This window comes from Ranitomeya imitator, chromosome 2, assembly GCF_032444005.1.
Source record: "Ranitomeya imitator isolate aRanImi1 chromosome 2, aRanImi1.pri, whole genome shotgun sequence".
Lineage (NCBI taxonomy): Eukaryota > Metazoa > Chordata > Amphibia > Anura > Dendrobatidae > Ranitomeya > Ranitomeya imitator.
In genome coordinates this window covers 392548311-392569682 of record NC_091283.1, presented here as the reverse complement: position 1 = coordinate 392569682, position 21372 = coordinate 392548311, and the positions used below count along the sequence as shown (strand labels likewise).

Here is a 21372-nt window from a genome sequence, read left to right as displayed (position 1 = left end):
AATCGCTCTGATTGGCTGTTGAAAGTGAAACTGCCAATCAGAGCGATCGTAGCCACGGGGGCGTGAAGCCACCCCCCCTGGGCTGAAGTACCACTCCCTCTGTCCCTGCAGATCGGGTGAAATTGGAGTTAACCCTTTCACCCGATCTGCAGGGACACAATCCCTCCATGACGCCACATAGGCATCACAGGTCGGATTGGCACCGACATTCATGACGCCTACGTGGCGTCACAGGTCGGGAAGGGGTTAAGGCGGTAACAAGAGTATCAGTACCTAGGACACACGGTTATACATGTTCTCTATGCCCAAGAAAATCACCATTAAAAGCATCTACATTAGGCAGTCAAAACAATATTACCACATCATTGGAATTCCAAAGGCCCCCCTTCTTTAGAAGAATGATTCGTAGAGATGGATAGAAACCATGCTATGGAAAAGCCTATAGCCCAAACACACGAAGAGACTATTACAACCACTACTAATTGAGTTCACTGGGAAACCTTCATCTATATTTTCCACTCTACCAAACTATCCTAAGGTGCCTTATAGTTTGTCCCCTTATTGAACTTATATAGACAACAAATTGTCGAATACTTTCCCACCAATCGACGTCCTTTCATTCTAATTGTAATCCAAGTTACCCTATAAAGTGATGAATACCCATGGATCGCCTTGGTTTTTCATTTTCTTCTTATTCACCATCCTTTAAACGCCTTAATTATCCATATATATCATCAGTTTCAAATTTGTATCATAATTATCTCTCTTTATTCATATGCTTTGATGCTTTTGGTAATGGTCTACATATCCTTTTTTTCGGTTATTCCTCTTACAGTCTTTGATTTTCTGTTTATTGTTATATTATGTGGTTACAAAATAAAAAAAACTTTGAATTAGAGAAAAAAGAAAATGGCTACATTCCTGGGTGAGTATTTAGATGTGTATCAAGACATGATTTCATTTTAAAACATTTCTCACATTCTCAACATGAAAATGGTTTTGCTCCTGTGTGAATTTTCTGATGTGTAACAAGTTGTGATTTAGTACTGTAATATTTCCCACATTCTGAACAGGAAAAAGGCTTCTACTTTGTGTGAGTTTTCAGATGTGCAACAAGATGTGTTTTCCGATTAAAACATTTCCCACATTCTGAACATGAAAATGGCTTCTCCCCTGTGTGTATTTTCTGATGTCTAACAAGACATGATTTTGTTGTAAACCATTTCTCACATTCTGAACATGAAAATGGCTTCTCCCCTGTGTGAGTTCTCTGATGTGTAACAAGTTTTGATTTTTGGATAAAACATTTCCCACACTCTGAGCATGAAAATGGTTTCTGCCCTGTGTGACTTATCTGATGTATAACAAGACTAAATTTATATGTAAAAGATTTCCCACATTCTGAACATGAAAATGGCTTCTCCCCTGTGTGAATTCTCTGATGTGAAACAAGACTTGATTTATCTCTAAAACATTTCCCACATTCTGAACATGAAAAAGGCTTCTCTCCTGTGTGAATTCTCTGATGTGTAACAAGCCTTGATTTATCTCTAAAACATTTCCCACATTCTAAACATGAAAAAGGCTTCTCTCGTGTGTGAATTCTCTGATGTGTTAGAAGTACGGATTTCTCACTATAACGTATACCACATACTGAACAAGAAAATGGTTTCTCCCCTGCGTGAATTCTCTGATGTGTTAGAAGTACGGATTTCTCACTATAACGTATCCCACATTCTGAACAAGAAAATGGCTTCTCCTCTGCGTGAATTCTCTGATGGTTAAAAAGTACTGATTTCTTACTATAACGTTTTCCACATTCTGAACATGAAAATGGCTTATCCCCTGTGTGATTTTTCAGATGTGCAGCAAGATTTGTTTTCCGATTAAAACATTTACCACATTCTGAACATGAAAATGGTTTCTCTCCAGTGTGTGTCATCTGATGTGTTACAAGACACGATTTCCAAATAAAACATTTTCCACATTCTGAACATGAAAATGGCTTCTCTCCTGTGTGAATTTTCAGATGTACATCAAGATGCGTTTTCCGATTAAAACATTTCCCACATTCTGAACATGAAAATGGTTTCTCCCCTGTGTGTATTATATGATGTGTATTGAGGTGTTGTTTCGTTGAAAAACATTTCCCACATTCTGAACATGAAAATGGTTTCTCCCCTGTGTGAGCTATTTCATGTTCCACAGCACTTATCTGACTTTTGTTTTGCATATTTGTCTTTGATGGAGCAGGGAAAAGGACCTGTTGAAAAGGATCAGATGACATTTTTTTTCTGATTACATCTTGAGGGGTGTCTGGTATAATAACATGTTCTTTACAATTATCTGGTGTGATACCAAGATTATCTGCTGAAAAGTCTGAGAATATCAGATGTCCCTCTGAGCTCTTGGAACAGTCACCTGCTAAGAATAAAAATGATTTTTTCAGTAACATTGCATTGGAATTATATTACTATTTGTATTATTATATACTGTATAGAATTTCTGTGCAAACTGTAATACAATTCAATTATTGACAGACTAAGACAATAGACCACAAAGAGGGACTGAAATCACAGGTTTAGGCCACCAGGTTATGTCCTTACAAGTTTCTCTAGGATATCCATCTGCTCGGTTCATGTTTCAATGTGTCTGGCATAAATCTGTTCCAGTTACATGTTCAGAGAAGACTTATAAAAGGGGTCTGTAATCAGTTTTATTAGGTGATTCCTTCTCCTACATTCTCTGACAAGTACAAGCACTATAGTACAGAGTAAAGCACATTGGAGAAGTTTGGTCATGTACACAAGTTATGGCTTTGGATAAATAGTAATGTTTTGTATATGATTTTATTAATGTAACTAAACAGTGGATACAAGAAAGGTGAACAAGTCCTACATATTTTTATATATGTTATGTAAGCTAATAGAAACATTGGCTGAATATGGGAGCACTGGGAGATATGAAAAATTATTTGCAGCAGTGTCCTCTCCGAACATAGCTGTCCGTCCCTGGTACTTGTGTAGATTACTTACACTGGTGCTTGAAAGTTTGTGAATCCTTCAAAATGTTTCGTATTTCTGCACAAATTTGATCTAAAACTATATGAGATTTTCACACTGAAAGCAGATAAAGAGAGACGTCTATTTGTAATATCTAGCAGGTCAGTTGCGTTAAATTTTGAAGTCAGTCCTTCCTTATGCCCATGGCTGATTATTTTGTAACTACCAGGGTGGCTGTTTAATTAGCTTTCTGGAGAGACCACCTCATACTAATAATAATGTCCTAATAGTGTCATAAGTACCGTATGTCATTTACATGCACTATTACTATTTACTTACTGCACAACATCTGCTAATTTTGGTTTCATCCTAAGTTCTGCATGCAAGGCTGCATCGCTGCTGTTCAAAACCTTTGTACAGTGAGCCATGATAGACATGTACTGTACATGACTGTAGTTACTGCTCTGTGCTGCAGAACACATTCAAGCTCAATGCCAAGAGAAAGAGTGCCCTTGTAATGCTATCCACGTGAGCACAGAGCAGACACGAAGAAATAATGGAATCTTCCAGCAAGGCTGAGAACACACTATCATCACTCGAAATTCTATGGGGCTCACCAAGTCGTAAATCAGTGATGGCACCAACAAGAACTTGACTGGGCTGGAGTTGAGTTTGGCACAAGTGGTTGACTGGGAGTGTACACCTGTTTCATTGTCACACACTGAGGGACGGTGGCCTGAGAGCGAGATAGAAATAGAGTAGGAGTATGAAAAACCGTAGTTGTGGATGATGCAAATAATGCCACCGACCACTTGCTTCTTGGAGATGCTGCCTAACTACCAAACATACAAGTACGAGGAGAACGTGTAGGAGGATAGATTGGCCTTGCCCATATAGCTGGCCAGCGTGCTTTTCTCAAAAGACTAGGTGATGTTGCTTCATGTGTTTATGAAGAGATTTAGTTCCTTGACTTTCCTTGCTTGTATGTCCACTGTTTTTACTCCTGCAAAGCCTTCACATTGCAGAACAACTCACGACTAGTACAACCATGACCAAAGCTTGCAGGTGCTATTTAACCTCCTCCAGAAACATCAGTTGTGGCATCATCTGTTTTTTTTTCTCTTTTACACGTCCCTCTTCTTTGCAATTGCTATTGACATACATTTTTACAACCCTATATTTGATCAAAGTATCTTTTTATTCTAAATTATTCTCCCTTCTCAAAAATGACAAGAAAATACATACTAAGTAGGTAGGTAGATATCCAAAAACCCAGCAATTGCCAAATCCTGCTGTATTTTTGTCGCATGTAAAGGTAATAAACTAGTATACAGCTGTGCAAAAACAGACATACTCAGTTAAATGTCTGGATTTTTTACATTATTTTGTAGTTTTTTTTTTTTACAGAATTCTCTTCTCTTAAAAAACAAATAATGCAAAGTAGGTACACAAGTAATCAGCGTCGGACTGGAGCACCTTGGGCCCACCAGAGAAAATCATTCTTGGGGCCCACTATGTAGCTACATAGAAATAAATTCAAGACCACCAATTGTGTAATAAAACATGCTAATATCAGGGCATAATATAAGGTAGCACGTCTTAATTATGTAGCAGGGGTTGGGGTAGCTCCCTCATATGGCATAATGCAGCCCCTCCACAGATTATAATGTAGTCCCCTCAGAGTATAATGCAACCCCCTCATAAGGCAGCCCCCCATAGAATATACTGTAGCCCCTTCATAGGGCATAATGCAGCTCCCCTCATATAGTATAATGTAGCCCCCTGAGAGAATGCAGCCCCCACATATAATATAATGCAGCTCCTCCACAGAATATAATGTAGCCCCCTCAGAGTATAATGCAAACCCCTCAACACCATTGCCCTTTCCACCACTACCATCTTTGTCCTTTCCACCACTACCATATTTGTCCTTTACACCACAACCATCATTGCTTTCTTCCCCACCACCATCATCATTGCCTCCCCCACCACCATCATCATCACTGCGTTCCCCACCAACATAATCATTGCCTCTCCCATCACCAACATCATCATGCCTTCCCCACCATCATTGCCTTCCCCACCACCATCATCATTGCCTCCCCACCATCATCATTGCTTCCCCACCATCATCATTGCTTCCCCACCACCATCATCATTATTGCGTCCCCACCACCATCATCATAATTGCCTCCCCCATAATCATCATTTCCCCCACCACCACCATCATCATTGTCTCCAGCACTATCATAATTGCTTCCCCACCACCATCATCATCATCGCCTCCCCCACCACCATCATCATCATTGCCCCCACCACCACCATCGTCTCCAGCACCATCATCATCGCTTCCCCCACCACCATCATCATCATTTTCTCCAGCACCATCATCATCATCATCATCATTGCTCCCCCACACACAGCTGCATACACGGAGGCAGGGACACACATACCACACCCACTCACCTCTCCGCACGTTCCCAGCAGCCGCAGCACATCCCGGCAACTTTCTCTCTGAAACAGTCGCGCTGAATGATGACATCATCCAGCCGCACAATCAGACAGGAAGTGCTAGGCAGGAAAGAGGACAGCGTGGATCCCTGCAGCTCCGCTCTGGTCCCAAGCTGCAGGGATCCCAATCAAGGATCACCACTCTTTAGGGGCCCACCTCCGGGGCTCCCCATTCAGCATCAACGGTGGGCAGTGTTAGCCTCAGCCAGCGGCTAACACTGCCCACCATTAAAGTGAAATGGTATTGATGCCTCTCCACGGACATGGGGGGCGTAGGGAAGCGTGAATATTCGTTTCTCTTTAGAAGTGGGGACAGGCTCTGTCCAGCAGCTGCTCTCTGGCACCAGTATGGGCCCCCTTGACTCAGGGGCCCCATAGCAGCTGGGTGTACCGCTGGCTGGGGGGTCCCTGGAGCAGTGGGGGTCCTAGGCAGTTGCTGGCCAATATGCCAGCAGGTGTCAGTGGCTGGGCCCACCGGGGAATCCTCCGGTTCTCCGGTTGGCCAGTCCAACCCTGCAAGTAATGGAAAAATTCAGTACAGTTGGTCACTTGTGACAAGCCCACTTTCGTTGACTGAGACCAAGTTCAGGTTTTGACAAATTTTGTGCTGGCTTGCTGTTTTCTAGTGCATGAAAAATTTAGAAAACAAATTATGCAACTCAAAAAAAAAAAAAAAAAAAAGACAGCCCATCAACACTATATCCAAGATCAATCTCACTGGCTCTGGCTCTGCTTCTGGCACCACTCTTCTGTCTCTTTCAAATGATCAATTAAATCTATGTATTATTCACAGAATACTTCACTCATCTTCACTTCAGTATGCCCCGTGTATCACATAAGTGTATCATAGAAGTGTGATGCTTAGAATTAATTCCAGAATGATGTATACAGATTTTACCCTGCCATCTGACATCATCGCACTGTAAACAGCATGTATTTTTACCTATTCTCCCTACAGGTATGTCATCCAGCTTTTCCACATTGAACTTTCCTACCTCACCCTGTAGCAAAATTTGGTATGTCATCTTTCTTTTCCACACTGAACTTTCCTACTTCAGCCTGTAGAAAAACTTGGTATGCTTTTCAATTGACCAATACAATACCCCCAATGTTATTTATGACTTTGTTTACTCGGCCATGATCATATACATCTGGTCCACTCAATTATCTGACCAAGATGAGCACAGACCACTCACCTCTGCTTCACACCTGAATGCACTTTGTTGCACATATATTGTTTAGCATAAGTCTGCCAAGACGTCAGTCTGCCCCGTGTATCACAAAAGTGTATCATAGAACTGTGATGCTCAGAATTAATTCCAGAATGGAACCAGAAGGGAACTGAAGGTAATTGGATACAGTCACCGTAAACTATTTTTTCTGTTTGTTTTCACTCTCACCCCTATAGTCCTTCACTTTCTATTAACCCCCCATAATCCCTACACCTAGTAAGGAACTGGTCATCTCTTCTTCAATCCTCTCCATCCATCTCACCTCATCCTCTAAACTGTTCCTCAACATACAGTCCTCTGTCTCCAAACTCAGATAGTCGCCTCATACTCTCTCCAGCTCCCACCTGCTAACACTTTCTCTGCTCCTCCTCACTGCCGGTGATATTGCTCCAAACCCTGGTCCTCCTCACCACATTCCCAAAGTCATTTCTACCTCCCAACCAGGCTTTGTCACAACTTTCTGTAACCTCTCTAACCTTATACCCATTTGCCCAGCCCCCCGCTTCCCCAGTCCCAGGAGCACTATGGAACGCTCACTCTGTCTGCAACAAACTTTCCTACATCCATGATCTTTTCATTACTCACAAACTTTCCTTCCTCGCCTCCGAAACCTGGCTCACTCCGTCTGACACAGCCTCTACTGCTGCACTCTCGTTTGGTGGACTTCACCTTTCCCACACACCCCGACCCAGCAGCAAGGATGGTGGAGGAGTTGGTTTTCTCCTGTCAGATAACTGCCCCTTCAGCCCTATTCCACTGCCACCCTCTATTACCCTCCCTTCCTTTGGAGGTGCACTATGTGTACATCTATTCCCCCTTCAACTGGCTGTCATTTACCGCCCCCCAGGGCCAGCCACCACCTTCTTTGACCACTTCACCACCTGCCTACTTATTTTCCTTTCCGCGGACATTCCCACTATCATTGGTGACTTCAACATCCTCATTGACACTTCTCTCTCAGTTGCCACTAAACTTCTATCTCTCACTTCCTCCTTCGGCCTTGCTCAATGGTCTTCTGCAGCCACTCACAAAGATGGCCACACATTGAACCTCATCTTCACCCATCTCTGCTCCTTATCTAACCTCTCTAACTCACCTCTCCCGCTTTCTGACCACAACCTACTTACATTCTCTTCCCTCTCCACTCCTTGTCCACAATCTCCACTAAACAAACTCACAGAAATATTAAACACCTCGAACTACAGTCACTCTCTGAATCCCTCCTCCCTCTTACAGACATAAGTTCCCTACACAATGTGGATCCCGCTGCTGCTTTATGTAACACCACAATAGCTGTAGCTCTGGAATCGGTTGCCCCTCTCACACATACCAAAGCTCGCAAAATCAACAGACAGCACTGGCACACCAGCCTGACCAAATAACTGAGACGGGCTACCAGGGTTGCTGAGCCGACATGGAAAAGATCCCACTCCAATGAGCGCTTCATCGCATTCAAACAGTCCCTCACAACTTTCAAGGCCACACTCACTGCAGCAAAACAAACCTACTTCTCATCTCTCATCCTCCCTGTCTCATAACTCTAAACAGTTTCTCAACACTTTCAATTCTCTCCTCCGTCCTACAGCAACCCCTCCCTCTCCGCTCATCTCGGGCGAAAACTTTGCCTCATTTTTCAAGCAGAAGATCGATAACATCAGAGACAGTTTTGGTCGACAACCCCCAGAGCCCTTCCTCCTAACTGCCCAGCCCTCCTCCTCCAAATCCAACTTCTCCACCATTACAGAAGATCAACTCCACTCCATCCTCTCTACTTTCAAGATCACATCTCACCACCTGTGCACTTGACCTGATCCCATCTCACTTTATACCAACCCTCACCACAGTCTTCATCACCAGCCCTAACCCATCTCTTTAACCTATCATTAACAACTGGTGTTTTCCTCTCAAGCTTTAAATATGCCTCAATCACACATATCCTCAAAAAGCCCTCTCTTGACTCATCCTCTGCATCTAGCTATCGCCCCATATCACTTCTATGCCTCAAAACTACTGGAACAACACATCTATCGTGAACTGTCCTCCCACCTCTCTTCCTGCTCCCTCTTTGACTGCTTTTAATCTAGCTTCCGGCTGCATCACTCCACTGAAACTGCTTTAACTAAAGTCACCAATGACCTATTAACTGCCAAAGCCAAGCAACACTACTCTGTCCTCATCCTCCTAGACCTGCACTCTGCCTTTGACACAGTTGACCATTCCCTATTATTACATACCTCTCATCTCTTTGCATCACTGACTTGGCCCCATCTTGGGCCGGACATTCAGCGTCTACCACTCGCACGCCACCTCCTCATCTCGTCCCCTATCTGTCGGAGTTCCGCAAGGTTCAGTCCTAGGGCCTCTGCTCCTCTACATCAATACCTTTGGCCTTGGAGAGCTCATAGAGTCCCATGGCTTTCAGTATTCTCTCTATGCCAAGGACACACAGATCTACATCTCTGGACCAAATATCACCACCCTAATAACCAGAATCCCACAATGTCTGTCTGCAATCTCATCCTTCTCCGCTAGATTTCTAAAACGTAATATGAACAAAACAGAATTCATCATCTTTTCCCCATCTCACTTGACTCCCCCAACAGACCTATCCATTAAAGTAAATGGCTGCGCACTCTCCCCAGTCCCACAAGCTCGCTGCCTCGGGTTAATCCTTGACACTGAGCTCTCCTTCAAACCACATGTCCAAGCCCTTTCCACTTCCTGCCAACTTCAACTCAAAAATATTTCCCCCGATCCGTACATTCCTAAACCAAGAATCTACAAAAGCCCTAGTCCATGATCTCATCATCTCCCGCTTTGACTACTGCAACCTCCTGCTCTGTGGCCTCTCCTCTAACACTCTTGCACCCCTCCAATCTATTCTAAACTCTGCTGCCTGACTAATCCACATGTCCCCCTGCTACTCCCCAGCCTCTCCCCTCTGTTAATCACTGGAACTGGCTCCCCATTACCCAACAACTCCAGTTCAAAACCCTAACCATGACATACAAAGCCATCCACAATATGTCTCCTCCATACATATGTGACCTCGTCTCCCGGTACTTACCCGCACGCAACCTCCGATTCTCACAAGATCTTCTTCTATACTCCCCTCTTATCTCCTCTTCCCACAATCGCATACAATATTTCTCCCGTGCATCTGCCATACTCTAACTCTCTACCACAACATATCAGACTCTCGCCTACTGTGGAATCCTTCAAAAAGAACCTGAAGACCTACCTCTTCCAACAAGCTTCAACCTGCAGTAACCACTGATAGACCAAACCACTGCACGTCCAGCTCTACCCTTGCCTACTGTATCCTCACCCATCCCTTGTAGACTGTGAGCCCTCGCGGGCAGGGTCCTCTTTCCTCATGTACCAGTCGTGACGGGTTTTGATTAAGATTATTGTACTTGCTTTTTATTATGTATACCTTCCTCACATGTAAAGCGCTACAGAATAAATGGCACTATAATAATAAATAATAATAATAATAATCTTTTACTGCTGTTGTATAACTCACACTTTGTGAAGTATTTGGGTCTTTCTATTCCTATCTCTTTTTCTGAGCTCTGATGTCCTCTCACTATCCAAGACCACCCTAAATAGGGTACATCACTACCTGCCTCAGCTTTTGTAAAAGGCTCTGATTTCTCCTGATTTGTTATGCTACACCATGCGATGTGATAGTGCAAGGCATCATGCGAAAGCCCATGTGGCCACACGAGTCTCCTGCGGCGAATGCAATAATCTGCAAAGTGAAAAGCTGTGGTTCACCCAAATTAAATTTGTTTGAATTTGCAGAGATAAGTGAATTATCTAAAATTCTACATGCATTCAATCTGCATCAAATTGATTTGCTAATCTTTACTTTATCAAGATGTTGCGTGCAAAAGAAGGCAGTTCCTGCACCGATCCACAACAGAAATCTAGAGCTGCACATGGAGCCAAGCAAGTCCGCAATTTGCAAACATGACTTTGACTATTTTTGACATGGCCATCTACATCCAGCTTTATCAAACTCCATGGCCACAGCAGCGGGACGACTGAATACTTTATATGAAAATTCAAACTTTAGCCTAAAGCAGATACGGGAGCCCACGTAAGAATGTAGAATGACCTTCCCCTGATCTATTGCGTCTGTCTACGTTTGCCTCATTGATCTGAATGGTCAGAGGCACGTGCATATACCCATGTATATAGTCATAAACCCCAGACACAGTGCTCAGCGCAGAGCACTTCAGAATGTGAATGCAGCTTTAGGCCTTAGACATCAGGTTTTTTTTGGTCATACTTGAATAGCTTTGTGCTGGATCATTTTTAAATAACCGATGAATAGGCAACCAATTATTTTATTATTATTTGTAGCATCTTCAGAAAAATCCTGTAAAAAAAAAAAAAAAATCGGAGACATCTACTTCAATAATATAACAAAATTTATTGATACATAAACGATATTACACAATAAAAATAAAGACTGAGGTGGAAAAGTAAAAGCACATCATGTGGCATGGCCATTAATAGTTGAAACAGAACAACGAAAAAAAAGGAGCCATAATTCTCATGCATATAATTTCATAATACTCTCCGGCATAGTATACTCGTATGTGATGGTGGACATAAATATAAATATGTAAGCAAACAATATGCATGCAGATTGGATAAGACCCAGTAGAAATTAGTATGGTATGCCTAGAATATAAACGGAAGTGTAATAGTTCTAAAATCAAAATAATGCTAAACGATAAAGTGCATAGTGCAAAAATACTAGGACGTTAGGAAAAAAGTAGCACGTTTATTCAACTGAATATAATCGCCAAATGGTGTAAAAAAAATGTATGTATCTATACATTGCTCAGTTAGAAAAAAAGCAATAATTCAAAGTATAGGCAACATTATCTCTCGTTTGACGTAATACTGCCACCCAGCAATATTTCATGGCAATATAAAAAAAAAAAACATTATATACCTTGTGGTTACTAGTGGTTGAAAGTCATGAACCTACAAAGAGACAAGTGCGTAAATAAACCAATATATCCTTCAAATTCATTCCATATGTTCCACAGTACACAGCATGTAGCCCATACACTAAACATTTCCAAGCATAATAATTACCGATGTTCAAAGGTACAGCCAGTTGAGTACAGGAATCCCCTGACGCGTTTCACATGAGCTTCTTCCTAGAGGGGTTATGTAACGGCCCGTCAGTCTTAAATAATGCCATAATGACCTGAAGGACAGCAGGGATGTGACAATCCTATCATGGCACAGAAGGTCACTGGCCTCTGTCTCGTTGTCTCCAGTCTCCTACTCGACGCGTCTAGGGAGGGAGTGGGGCCCGTGACATCACGTTATCGCTTCGTTTTGATGGACGCGAGACTCAGCCATGAAACGAGCGCATCCTGCTGGACCCTAATGGTATATTTGCATATTGAAATTACATTACAATGATAGTTACTTTAGTAGTGTTCCCTCTTTGAAGTTAGAGGATGATACATGGAGTGTTGTTTCTACTCAAGAACATCAATTCACTAACCCCATGGATTCTCCAAACCATATAAGTAAGCAGAGACCGCAGTGTCTATTTATATTAAAAATGGTCATAAATGCTGTAGTATGTGATAACATCTACACACATCTCTAAAATTTCTAAGTAAATGTAAAAGTGTCAAGTAAAGGACTGCAAAAAAAAGTGCAGAAAGATGCAAAAAGCGCTTAGGAAAATAACTGACCTACAGGAGCACAAGGACCATTCAATCAAACCCAGTGCGGGCATTGGAGTGATGTCCGCGATAGGTGGAAAGGACAGTCACTGTGCTCCGTGTTTATCTCATAAGTTATTACAAATACATAGAACATATACTAATAGAGTAAACACACTTCTTTAATATCACCAACTGACATAACAGTATCCTATAAGTCAGTTGTTTTGCTAAGCACTTTTTGCATGTTTCTGTCACACACAGTGTGGGAAGACTAAGTACAAAACAAGGGGAAAAGATGGGGGAGCCCAAACACTAGGGAAGTGGGGATTAGAGGCCCCTAGGCAGCTCTAACACATCACCCTGTCTGCCATAAACATCCCTATATAGGTTCTGCCCCTTTCGCCGAGCAGGAACCTAATCCCTGCCTGACCCTTAGTGATAGGCCCTGGTTAAGAATGGGACGGGGTTAGCAGTAGTCAGTCCCCACTACAACTAAAGACAGAGAGGGTAGACAAAATCTTATCTTGAGCAGACTCAGAGAGGTAACACCTGGCAGCCTCCAAACACCAGAGTGGAAGATAGCTGACTGCTATAGCTTAAAGTCTTCACAAGAAATGTAAATAACACTGGCGATTCACTGAAGCACACTGGGAGTCTATAAACACCCAGGTCCAGTTGTGTGACAATTACAGCCGGAGGGAGGTTGTCACTGGGTCCAAGAGTCAGAAGGATTAAGAAGGCGTCTGCCAAGCCAAAAGGCAGAGACCTTCTGCAGCCAGATGCAGAGTGACTTCTTTTTGCAGTCCTATACTTGACACTTATATTCACTTAATATACACACAAAGATTGAAATTACTATTATTATATATTTCAACATTTAAGACAGTTTTTAATATAAATGTCGACACTGCGGTTTCTGCTTTCTGGCAGTTTTGAGAATCCATGTGGTAAGTGAATTGATGTTTTTGAGTAGAAACAACACTCCATGTATCATCATAGTAACATAGTAACATAGTTAGTAAGGCCGAAAAAAGACATTTGTCCATCCAGTTGAGCCTATATTCCATCATAATAAATCCCCAGATCTACGTCCTTCTACAGAACCTAATTGTATGATACAATATTGTTCTGCTCCAGGAAGACATCCAGGCCTCTCTTGAACCCCTCGACTGAGTTCGCCATCACCACCTCCTCAGGCAAGCAATTCCAGATTCTCACTGCCCTAACAGTAAAGAATCCTCTTCTATGTTGGTGGAAAAACCTTCTCTCCTCCAGACGCAAAGAATGCCCCCTTGTGCCCGTCACCTTCCTTGGTATAAACAGATCCTCAGCGAGATATTTGTATTGTCCCCTTATATACTTATACATGGTTATTAGATCGCCCCTCAGTCGTCTTTTTTCTAGACTAAATAATCCTAATTTCGCTAATCTATCTGGGTATTGTAGTTCTCCCATCCCCTTTATTAATTTTGTTGCCCTCCTTTGTACTCTCTCTAGTTCCATTATATCCTTCCTGAGCACCGGTGACCAAAACTGGACACAGTACTCCATGTGCGGTCTAACTAGGGATTTGTACAGAGGCAGTATAATGCTCTCATCATGTGTATCCAGACCTCTTTTAATGCACCCCATGATCCTGTTTGCCTTGGCAGCTGCTGCCTGGCACTGGCTGCTCCAGGTAAGTTTATCATTAACTAGGATCCCCAAGTCCTTCTCCCTGTCAGATTTACCCAGTGGTTTCCCATTCAGTGTGTAATGGTGATATTGATTCCTTCTTCCCATGTGTATAACCTTACATTTATCATTGTTAAACCTCATCTGCCACCTTTCAGCCCAAGTTTCCAACTTATCCAGATCCATCTGTAGCAGAATACTATCTTCTCTTGTATTAACTGCTTTACATAGTTTTGTATCATCTGCAAATATCGATATTTTACTGTGTAAACCTTCTACCAGATCATTAATGAATATGTTGAAGAGAACAGGTCCCAATACTGACCCCTGCGGTACCCCACTGGTCACAGCGACCCAGTTAGAGACTATACCATTTATAACCACCCTCTGCTTTCTATCACTAAGCCAGTTACTAACCCATTTACACACATTTTCCCCCAGACCAAGCATTCTCATTTTGTGTACCAACCTCTTGTGCAGCACGGTATCAAACGCTTTGGAAAAATCGAGATATACCACGTCCAATGAATCACCGTGGTCCAGCCTATAGCTTACCTCTTCATAGAAACTGATTAGATTGGTTTGACAGGAGCGATTTCTCATAAACCCATGCTGATATGGAGTTAAACAGTTATTCTCATTGAGATAATCCAGAATAACATCCCTCAGAAACCCTTCAAATATTTTACCAACAATAGAGGTTAGACTTACTGGCCTATAATTTCCAGGTTCACTTTTAGAGCCCTTTTTGAATATTGGCACCACATTTGCTATGCGCCAGTCCTGCGGAACAGACCCTGTCGCAATAGAGTCCCTAAAAATAAGAAATAATGGTTTATCTATTACATTACTTAGTTCTCTTAGTACTCGTGGGTGTATGCCATCCGGACCCGGAGATTTATCTATTTTAATCTTATTTAGCCGGTTTCGCACCTCTTCTTGGGTTAGATTGGTGACCCTTAATATAGGGTTTTCATTGTTTCTTGGGATTTCACCTAGCATTTCATTTTCCACCGTGAATACCGTGGAGAAGAAGGTGTTTAATATGTTAGCTTTTTCCTCGTCATCTACAACCATTCTTTCCTCACTATTTTTTTAAGGGGCCTACATTTTCAGTTTTTATTCTTTTACTATTGATATAGTTGAAGAACAGTTTGGGATTAGTTTTACTCTCCTTAGCAATGTGCTTCTCTGTTTCCTTTTTGGCAGCTTTAATTAGTTTTTTAGACTAATTTAAAAAAGGGGACACAACAGGGAATTGCAATGGGACAGCAGACTCCGCTCTTTTCATGGCCGAGTCTCTCATCCATCACAACAAAGCGTCACCACGACATCTCGGGCCCCAACCCCTGCCCTGGTGCGTCAGGTAGGGTAGTGGGAACGTGACATCAGACGCAGAGACGAAGGTTAGTGACATTTGGGGTCATGACATCAGTGCCACATTCCTGCTGCACTTCAGGTAATTACGGCATTATTTGAAACTGATTACCTGGGTCATTACATACCCCTCTAGGAAGGAGCTCACGCGAAATGCGCCTCAGGGATTCCTGTGCGTAAATGGCCAGTACTTTTGAACATCAGTAATTATCCTTTCATGGGTTTAGTGTATGGGCTACATGCAGTGTACTGTGCAACATATGGAATTTGTATGATATGTTGGTTTACTTGTAGGTTCATGACTGAATCACTAATAACCACATTTTTTCCTTTTGCCATCTTATGCTGCATTGCAAAATTTATCAAACATTTTTATTTGGAGGCATTTGCATATTTAACCCAACACCTCACTAATTAATTAAATTATGCTTACTTTTGGTTATAAAATTCTTGTGGATTGGTCCAATAATGGAGGAAAATCACTTATCTGAGCAGTAACCCATAATATATATATATACAGTGGGGCAAAAAAGTATTTAGTCAGTCAGCAATAGTGCAAGTTCCACCACTTAAAAAGATGAGAGGCGTCTGTAATTTACATCATAGGTAGACCTCAACTATGGGAGACAAACTGAGAAAAAAAAATCCAGAAAATCACATTGTCTGTTTTTTTATCATTTTTTTTGCATATTATGGTGGAAAATAAGTATTTGGTCAGAAACAAACAATCAAGATTTCTGGCTCTCACAGACCTGTAACTTCTTCTTTAAGAGTCTCCTCTTTCCTCCACTCATTACCTGTAGTAATGGCACCTGTTTAAACTTGTTATCAGTATAAAAAGACAACTGTGCACACCCTCAAACAGTCTGACTCCAAACTCCACTATGGTGAAGACCAAAGAGCTGTCAAAGGACACCAGAAACAAAATTGTAGCCCTGCACCAGGCTGGGAAGACTGAATCTGCAATAGCCAACCAGCTTGGAGTGAAGAAATCAACAGTGGGAGCAATAATTAGAAAATGGAAGACATACAAGACCACTGATAATCTCCCTCGATCTGGGGCTCCACGCAAAATCCCACCCCTTGGGGTCAGAATGATCACAAGAACGGTGAGCAAAAATCCCAGAACCACACGGGGGGACCTAGTGAATGAACTGCAGAGAGCTGGGACCAATGTAACAAGGCCTACCATAAGTAACACACTACGCCACCATGGACACAGATCCTGCAGTGCCAGACGTGTCCCACTGCTTAAGCCAGTACATGTCCGGGCCCGTCTGAAGTTTGCTAGAGAGCATTTGGATGATCCAGAGTAGTTTTGGGAGAATGTCCTATGGTCTGATGAAACCAAACTGGAACTGTTTGGTAGAAACACAACTTGTCGTGTTTGGAGGAAAAAGAATACTGAGTTGCATCCATCAAACACCATACCTACTGTAAAGCATGGTGGTGGAAACATCATGCTTTGGGGCTGTTTCTCTGCAAAGGGGCCAGGACGACTGATCCGGGTACATGAAAGAATGAATGGGGCCATGTATCGTGAGATTTTGAGTGCAAACCTCCTTCCATCAGCAAGGGCATTGAAGATGAAACGTGGCTGGGTCTTTCAACATGACAATGATCCAAAGCACACCGCCAGGGCAACGAAGGAGTGGCTTCGTAAGAAGCATTTCAAGGTCCTGGAGTGGCCTAGCCAGTCTCCAGATCTCAACCCTATAGAAAACCTTTGGAGGGAGTTGAAAGTCCGTGTTGCCAAGCGAAAAGCCAAAAACATCACTGCTCTAGAGGAGATCTGCATGGAGCAATGGGCCAACATACCAACAACAGTGTGTGGCAACCTTGTGAAGACTTACAGAAAACGTTTGACCTCTGTCATTGCCAACAAAGGATATATTACAAAGTATTGAGATGAAATTTTGTTTCTGACCAAATACTTATTTTCCACCATAATATGCAAATAAAATGTTAAAAAAACAGACAATGTGATTTTCTGGATTTTTTTTTCTCAGTTTGTCTCCCATAGTTGAGGTCTACCTATGATGTAAATTACAGACGCCTCTCATCTTTTTAAGTGGTGGAACTTGCACTATTGCTGACTGACTAAATACTTTTTTGCCCCACTGTGTGTATATATATATATATATATATATATATATATATATATATATATATATATATATATATATATATATATATATATATATATATATATATATATATATATATATATATATATATATATATATATATATATTTTTTTTTTTTACTTAGACCATTAGGTGGTGGTATTTCAACTGAGCAATGTATTAATACATTAAGTTCTACACCATCAGGCGATTATATTCAGTTGAATAAGCATGCTACTTTTTTTTCTAACGCCCTACATGGTAATATAGTTTTGACTGTATTTTTGCACTATGCACTTTATTGTTTAGCATTAATTTAATTTTAGAACTATTACACTGATGTTTATAGTCTAGCCATACCATACTAATTTCCACTGAGTGTTATCCAAACCGCATACATATTGTTTGCTTACATATTTATATTTAGGTCCATCGGCACATATGAGTATATTATGCCAGAGAGTATTATGAAATTATATGCATGAGAATTATGGCTCCTTTTTTTCGTTGTTCTGTTTCAACTATTTATGGCCATGCCACATGATGTGCTTTTACGTTCCACCTCACAATCTTTATTTTTATTGTGTATAGTCGTTTCTGTATCAATAAAGTTTGTTATATTTTTAAAGTAGAAGTCTCCGGTTTTTGATAGGATCATATAGATTCATTTTTAGTCTGTGTATTAGTTTTGTAATCTGTGTGTCAGTAGTTTTTTTCTGACGTGGACAATTTTCACAGCGTTTGTAAGATGGCCGCTGGACACATCATTGATGGGAGATATGTAGCACGTATGGTGCTGAGAGGGTTAATAGTGAGTAGCAAGGGCTAGGTTTACAATCAGTCAGAGAGAGGGGTAGGACTGACTGCTCACATATCCCCACCCCGGGGAGTGGTATGGCGGATATAAACAAGTCCCGCTGTATCATTATTGCACAATGTGTGGCGGTAAGAAGGCCTCCTGCGTGATGTCTCAAGACAAAGTTGGTATGCTGGATACTTTTCAACCCCAGTGTCCTAGACTATCACTAAAGTGCCGTTATTTGAACTGTTTACTTTGTTTTGCCAGCACTGAAAGGCCGCTTATTTCCTTTCCTTTTGGCATCAGTTATGGAGTCTTAATAAACCATCCTGGACGTTTTACTTAAACCGCTTGCCGAACCTACCTCAAGCGCAACCGCGTGAGTAAAAAGTTTATAGTTGGTGCAGAAGCACGGGCACGAATCATGAGGAGCACATGTGACTGCTGCGGGGAATCCGCATGTCTCGAGTAAAAACAACAGCAGAAGTAAAGGCATGTAATATGGGGAAGCTGATAAAGAAACTAGTGCAGGCTAGTCTCCGGCAGCAACAGCTATGGAAGCATCAGCAGAGGCAGTGTCATGATATGTACTTTTGCCCTGTCCTGTATTGAATAATATGCCATTTGATGTATGTAACTGTTCTCTGGTTTCTATTAGCTGTAATTTATGTATTTTCTTGTGCTGGGAGTTCACCTGTAACAATATGTCTCCTTCCCCCAATACTTGCAGCCCTGAGCTATAATGTAATTAAGCTTTGTCAATACCACTAGTGAAAGAATAGCCATTCTTCCTCACAGCAGGTGGCTAGTCAAATGTACAGTACATACTACATAGACTACTTGGAGCCCACCAGTCTAGAATCTTCTGGTGGACCCAACCATTGAATAGAAGGTGTGACCCCTACCCCCCCTTCATGGGCGGATCCCAGGAGGTCAGACAATCCATTCTTATTTTGAGATCAGATGCGAGTTGATCCTTGAAGGAGAAGGAGTGGGGATTCTTAGCTGAGGCAAGACCCCACGCCCATCTGGGACTGTGGAAGTGAATGGGGTGAGACTTGAGCTGAGGACATATCTCGTCGTTCGTGAGATTGTTTGGGATCCCTTGGACTCGTGTGGACTATTGCTTTGTTAGCTGGCACAAGGATTATCGGGAGGTGCCCCCGAACCTGCATGTGTTGTTCCAGCGTTCTTGATAATAAATCCGTGGAATCATCCCTTGGCCTGTTGCCCCTTCTTGCTCTGCCGTACACCCCGTCACAGGCAGCATATCGAAAGACTAGCCGAGGTGATTAGTGCCATGGCAACTGCCCCATCTCCCAAGTTAAGGTGATGATTCAGGTGCAAGGAAGCTGGTAAGGAGAGCCTTGCAAAAGATGACATCAAGGTATTCCTAACTATTGTCAAAAGGGTGGCAGAACAAGAGAAGTTACCTCCGTAGCAGTGGGTGAAGGTTCTGGTGCCAAATTCAATGGAGGAACCGCAGAAGGCCTTTATGACCAGGCCTTGCAGGATGCAAAAGAGTACGCTAAGTTGAAAACTGAGACATTGGCGCGCTTAGGAGTGACCATGTCAGGATGCAACGGGTGCACCACTGGGCCTATCACGGTGACAAACCTCCAGGCTCCTAAATATTCAACCTTCTACACCTGGTTCAAAAGTGGTTACAACCGGAATCTTCCTCCCCAGCACAGATACTTGAGAGGGTCATCATGGAAAGGGTTCATACACTCCATTCTGTGGCACATGCATTCCTGGGTTGCCCAGAAAGATCTCCCGGAATGCCAATGACCTGGTTGACCTAGTGGAAAGGTACCAGGCAGTTGAGAGTTTGAGCTGTTGTATGGCCGACACCCCCATGGACTCCTGAATATAGCAAAGGATAGATGGGAAGCAGATGCTACACTCTACAGGATCATAATCAAGAATGTGGTCCAAGCGCAGGAACCAATTGCTGAAATGATACCCATTGTGAGAGAGCACTTCCTCCAGGCGCAAGAGGCCCAGTCAACGGTGTACAATCAGTCGGCAAGGGTGAGACAGTTCAGGACTGGGAATCATGTACTAGTGCTGGTACCCACAGTAGAGTACATATCTGGCCAAATGGCAGGGCCCCTACAAAGTACTTGAAAAGTTTGGTGATGTCAACTATAAAGTCCACCAACCAGGGACAAAGAAGCCCTGTCAACCAGATTAAGCCATGGCGATATAGAGAGCCCGTGAAAGCGTTGGTGGGGAGTCCAAAGTTGATTTGACCACGTCATGGGGGCAGAGGTGATGTCACGTGCCCAAAAGCAACAGTGCTGAGAATTTCTTCTTCGGAACAGAGACCTATTTTCAGAGTGGCCAGGTTGTAATCACAAAATAGAAAATGAAGTCCTTTCCAGGTGAATTTTAAACCATATCAGATTCCCAAAGCTTGCCTAGAGGTAATCTCTAAGGAGGTGAAGTGGATGGTAAACCTAGGAGTCACTGAAGAGTCCGAGAGTGGATGGTCTACTCCTATAGTCTTGTTGCAGAAACCAGATGGAGAATGAAATGACTAACACGAGCTGAATGAAGTTTCTAAATTTGACACATATTCAATGCCCCGTGTTGATGAGCTTATTGAAAGGCTACTGCCAGCCTAGTGCATTACTGCTCTGGATCTCACAAAAAGGTATTGGCAGACTCCACGGTCCAAAGAGGCCAAAGAGAAGACAGCCTTTTTAATGCCAGATGGTTGTTTCCAGTATGGCAGGTTGCCATTTGGGTTGCAAGGAGCTCCAGCCACCTTCCAGAGAACCATGGACCAAATCCTAGCTTAAACAAGACATACGCCGCTGCTTACCTGGATGACATCGTGATCCAGGTGATATTTGATGCTTTAAGGAAGGCAGGGTTTTCCATCAATCTGAAGAAATGTGACATGGAATGGAAGAAGCCAAGAACTTTGGCTATGTC

The 21372-nt window shown here is 42.4% G+C and overlaps 1 protein-coding gene across 1 annotated transcript in view; it reads right to left on the bottom strand.

Annotated features, from left to right (window-relative positions):
* Positions 1-745: 745 nt before the first annotated feature.
* Positions 746-21372, bottom strand: part of LOC138666994 (zinc finger protein 250-like) — a 48960-nt gene continuing 28333 nt past the window's right edge. The window contains exon 12 of the mRNA XM_069755207.1: positions 746-2424. Within this exon, the coding sequence (XP_069611308.1) occupies positions 1085-2424 (1340 nt within the window). The 3' untranslated portion in view covers positions 746-1084. The remainder of the gene's footprint in view (positions 2425-21372) is intronic.